The sequence below is a fragment of the Salvelinus namaycush genome, chromosome 5 (assembly GCF_016432855.1).
Source record: "Salvelinus namaycush isolate Seneca chromosome 5, SaNama_1.0, whole genome shotgun sequence".
NCBI classification, from domain to species: domain Eukaryota; kingdom Metazoa; phylum Chordata; class Actinopteri; order Salmoniformes; family Salmonidae; genus Salvelinus; species Salvelinus namaycush.
In genome coordinates, this window is record NC_052311.1 from 66006418 (window position 1) to 66010692 (window position 4275).

General features: G+C 40.3%; 1 protein-coding gene across 1 annotated transcript; it reads right to left on the reverse strand.

Annotated features, from left to right (window-relative positions):
- Positions 1 to 2002: 2002 nt before the first annotated feature.
- LOC120048762 (apolipoprotein C-I-like) lies at positions 2003 to 3858 on the reverse strand. Its single transcript, XM_038994961.1, has 4 exons — positions 3789 to 3858; positions 3008 to 3074; positions 2437 to 2578; positions 2003 to 2312 (listed from the first exon to the last, which is right to left on the reverse strand). Exons 2-4 carry the CDS (start codon positions 3060 to 3062, stop codon positions 2246 to 2248), a joined length of 264 nt encoding a protein of 87 aa, XP_038850889.1. The 5' UTR covers positions 3063 to 3074; positions 3789 to 3858; the 3' UTR covers positions 2003 to 2245.
- Positions 3859 to 4275: the final 417 nt, after the last annotated feature.

Consider the following 4275-nt stretch of genomic DNA (forward strand, 5'->3'; position numbering starts at 1 on the left):
TTGGATTGGCTTGGATGATCAGTGAGTCAGTCGTAAGTAGTCCAGTGGTTCGATACTCTTTATTTATTTAATTTCTGAGAAAAGATTTTCTGGGTATACTGCAAAAAACGAAATGTAAGCAAGCCGAAATATATTTTATTTTGTGCTAATTCCCTTTAGATTATATATATATATTTTTTTTTTACCAAGATAAATTATCTAACGTCATTGGAAGATAATTTTGCTTATTTTAACCTAAAAAACGGTTAACACAAAATATCTTGAAATAAGATAAATTACTTGTGTCAGCTGCTACAGTATCAATTTTTGTGCAAAATAAACACTAACTCCTAGCAACACATTTAAAAAAGCCTCTCATGTTAAACTTTCATCCTTGCATTTTCCAAAAGGTTACATTAATCTTAATTTTTTCAATTACATTAAAAGGTTACATTACATACATTTTTTCAATTTCAACATTGTCTGGATAGCTATCCAAAGTTCCTTTATTAAAGATGAGTTCCAAAGTTCTCTCTCTCTCTCTCTCTCTCTCTCTCTCTCTCTCTCTGCAACACATCAGTTTCAGGCTCAATGCTGAATGATACATTGATACCTGACCAACTGTGGATGTCATTTACAAATCTTGTTTTCCCACTATTGATTTTCCATAGATGCCCTTTGTCCATTGGCCTCTTCCCCTCTGGTCCTGTCGACAGACACAGCACAGTAGTTGGGTGTTGTGGGAGAAGAGGGTACAGAGAGCAGATTAAAGCTGCCCACTGTCATGACACTTCACCAGGAAATAGGGTGAAAATATGAGTATTACCTGGTGGGGTGCACAGCCCTCTTGCCCCCTGGAACCCCTGGAACCCCCCTACCGTCTGACCCTTGACCTCTGGTCAAACACAGGAGCAGATCCCAGTAAACAGGGACAGCATAGTAATCATTAACTCAGGATAAACAGTGACTTTAGCACGGGCCTTGTGAAATGGAGGACCAGCAGCAAGTGTAGTGCTCCCAATTGCCCTTTGGTGTCTGCTATTGAAATAGATGGATAGACCACTATCTCTCATAGAACACTCTCTGCTATTAATTCATTCTGCAGAATTATTTGACCAGGTTAGTATGTCTCAATAAAGCTATTGATGTGTGGATATCCAGAGTGATACATTATATCCAGAGCATCAAAGTATGTCTGTTGTATTGCTTTACAGAGTGTTCATTGTTAAGGAGAGCTCAATAACAGCATCAATCCAGAGTCCATTTGTGATTGTGACACAAGTTTGTATCTTTTTTTAGGGTAAACATATCTTAGCACAGGAACATGAAGTTTCAAGAGATTGAACATTGTTCATAGAGATACTTTTCAGGGCTGCACACAACCAACATGTTGAATGGAAGAAAGGGGCCATTGACAGACACTTGTCTTACTGTTGAATCTCAGTTAGAGAAGTGTCTGGGCAAAATGTGAAATTACATGTGTTGCAGACTGCTTTTAAGTATAGTATCTTTCAGTCAGAATGCAGATTCTTTATCTGGCCACCATGATGGTGTTTTTAACCCCTGTGTCATACTGGTCAGCTGACCATTCACTTTGACCACATTAACATCCTACACCTATCCCACAATGCATCATAAACAGAGACGAAGTCAATGTTTGGTCTTTCTGCACTGTTTTTTATACATGTTATGCATACTGTCTGTATTATGTGTACAGGTCTTCATGTCTTTATATCCTTATAAAGCCGTGCTTCTACACCTGCATTGCTTGCTGTTTGGGGTTTTAGGCTGGGTTTCTGTACAGCACTTAGAGCTTATATATATATATCTGATTGATTGATTGATGTGCCCCTCATATATTAGTTGAAGAGACACATGTCAAATCAAAATCAATGTCGATCAAACTCATTGTTCAGAATAACTTCTAACTTGTCATTGCCTGGACTCATTGGTCTCTTTAAAAATGAACAGGTTGACTTCTTACTGTAGCAAATCAAATGCATAATATAACAACCCACAAATATAGTTTTATCACAAAGGTATCTTTATTGTTCAGCTCATTGTGTTCCAGGTTATTAAAGCAAGCCATAACAATTACACAGAGATGACGTCGGCCTCTTCACAGAGGGGGAATATAACCTTGGTGTCTGTCGGCACAACGCAAGTGTCAGCGTCACAGCAACCGCATCACCAGACAAGACAGAGCAAGAAGCGTAGTGGTGGGGGGGGGCTCTTAGACAGGCAGGGTCAGAGGTGTACAGGCTTACTACTGCTTGGGGAAGGTCTCATCGATCTTGGCCTTCATCTTGTCAAACTGCTCAGTGAACCAGGTCCTGGAGACGGGTAGACAGACACACAGTGAGTCATTTCAGTCTTTAATTATTTCAGAGTACTAATGTAGATCTCCAATGAATTTAATGTTGGGTTATGTTTTGGGGTGTGTGTGTGTGCGTGTACCTGGTTTTGGTGACGAACTCACTGTCCCCAATCTTTTCAACTATGTCCTTGGTCTTGACGGTCAGGTCATCACTTAGCTCCTTCATCTGATTGCCGAAGGTGGCGAAATGCTCCTCAATGGTCTTCTCAGCCTCCTGAGCCTCTGTAGAGAGAGAGAAAGGAGGCAGGGTTAGAACTATGAACAGAAGGGGAGAGTGTTAGAACTATGAACAGAGAACTGGAAATAGTCAGGAAAATGGGGAGACAGAGGGCTTCATCATGAAGATTGAAAGGTGGAGAGAGAGAGATAGATGGTACACGTGTGTTCATAATAATACATTTGTATTGTGTATTTGAGGTCAGACTTAGGCATTTAGTTGTAATGGATTTGTATCGACTGTTATCAAGTGTATTTGTGTGTGAGGCTGTGTTAGTGTGTATATGCATGTACATGTGCATGTGTTTGTGTGATAGAGAAACATCACACACGTATCACCAGTGATAATGCATTATTGAAGGAGGTGAAGGAGCAATGTTATTGACTAGATAGAGTTAGAGTGTAATGGATGCCTAAAAGGGTACGGCTTCATACCTGTGTGTGCGGCGAACACAAGCATCAACACGGCAATGGCAATGGACAGTTTCATCTTGACTGTTGGCTGCAAGCGAAGGACAAATTTAGTAAAACACCCTGCCTTTAATATCCTCCATCATAAAAAGGTTTGCATGATGAGTTAGTTAAAAGAAAATCGAAGCGTTATGCTGTCAGGGCTTCATCAGGAGCTGTGCTAAACAAGTGAACATGAGCTGTTATGTGTTATAGCTGAAACCGTTCAGCTGCACATGTGGCTAGTGAAAGAGCGCTCCCGTGCGGTCAGCACAGTGGACAGCTCCCTTTGCGTTATCTAGCCATCACACATCTTCGATTGGTGGCTTTACATTAGCAAGAAAAAAAAACGTACATTTTACATTTTAGATTAAACTTGACCTGCATTTGATTAAATTAGTAGACTAACATAAAAATGTATTATATTAACATCTGTCCTGAGCATTGGATGGCGCTCAGAAACAGAAGGTAGGCTGGATGTCTTTCCCGCTGTATAAACTACACCTAGATGTCGCCACAATACCGCAAACGGATTTTGAGAGACTGGTATAGATTTATGGAAAGTTTGGGGTATAAAATAAACAACTCCATTGGCGACATTCTCGTGCATTTATTTTTAGTAAATAAACTGATGAACAAAAGTCGCAGATATACCGGCCTATGTGTTTGCTCGGATAAGAGCAAACACATGCAAAGATAGACATTTGAAGTAATAACAATGAAAGGAAGTCTCTAGAAATGCCAGTGAAAAGTAGGTTAATCTTACCTGTTTTCCCGTCTCAGAGAGAAAATAACCAGAGTGTGTCTGACAGACTGACGGAGTCCCTCTATATATCCCAGGACGCTGACGTAATCAGTAGTCACCACTTCTGACCTATGGTGACCCCGCATCGCCCAATGAAGAGCACACCAAGAGTGGCCTACTCCCACCTTCTCCTCCAGATTAACCAACACTCCCCCATCTCCCTTTTTTGGAGAGTCCAGCTGAGGTATGGTCCATGTCCTGTCTTGTTTCAAACCACACTTATTTAATCAGATTTTGTGGGAATGTATTTATTTGACTGTATCTGTAATTCACAGTCTGATCTGGGGGGGTTCTCAACCTGCCTTAGGTTTTATAATGTGATATTAATTCGTCATAAAATATCCATTGTAAATCATCAGACTGTGAGTGCACAGAGATACAGACCTAAAGTGGACTATGACCATTAAACTAGATCACAAGATACTTATACTACTGAGCTAAGATATTG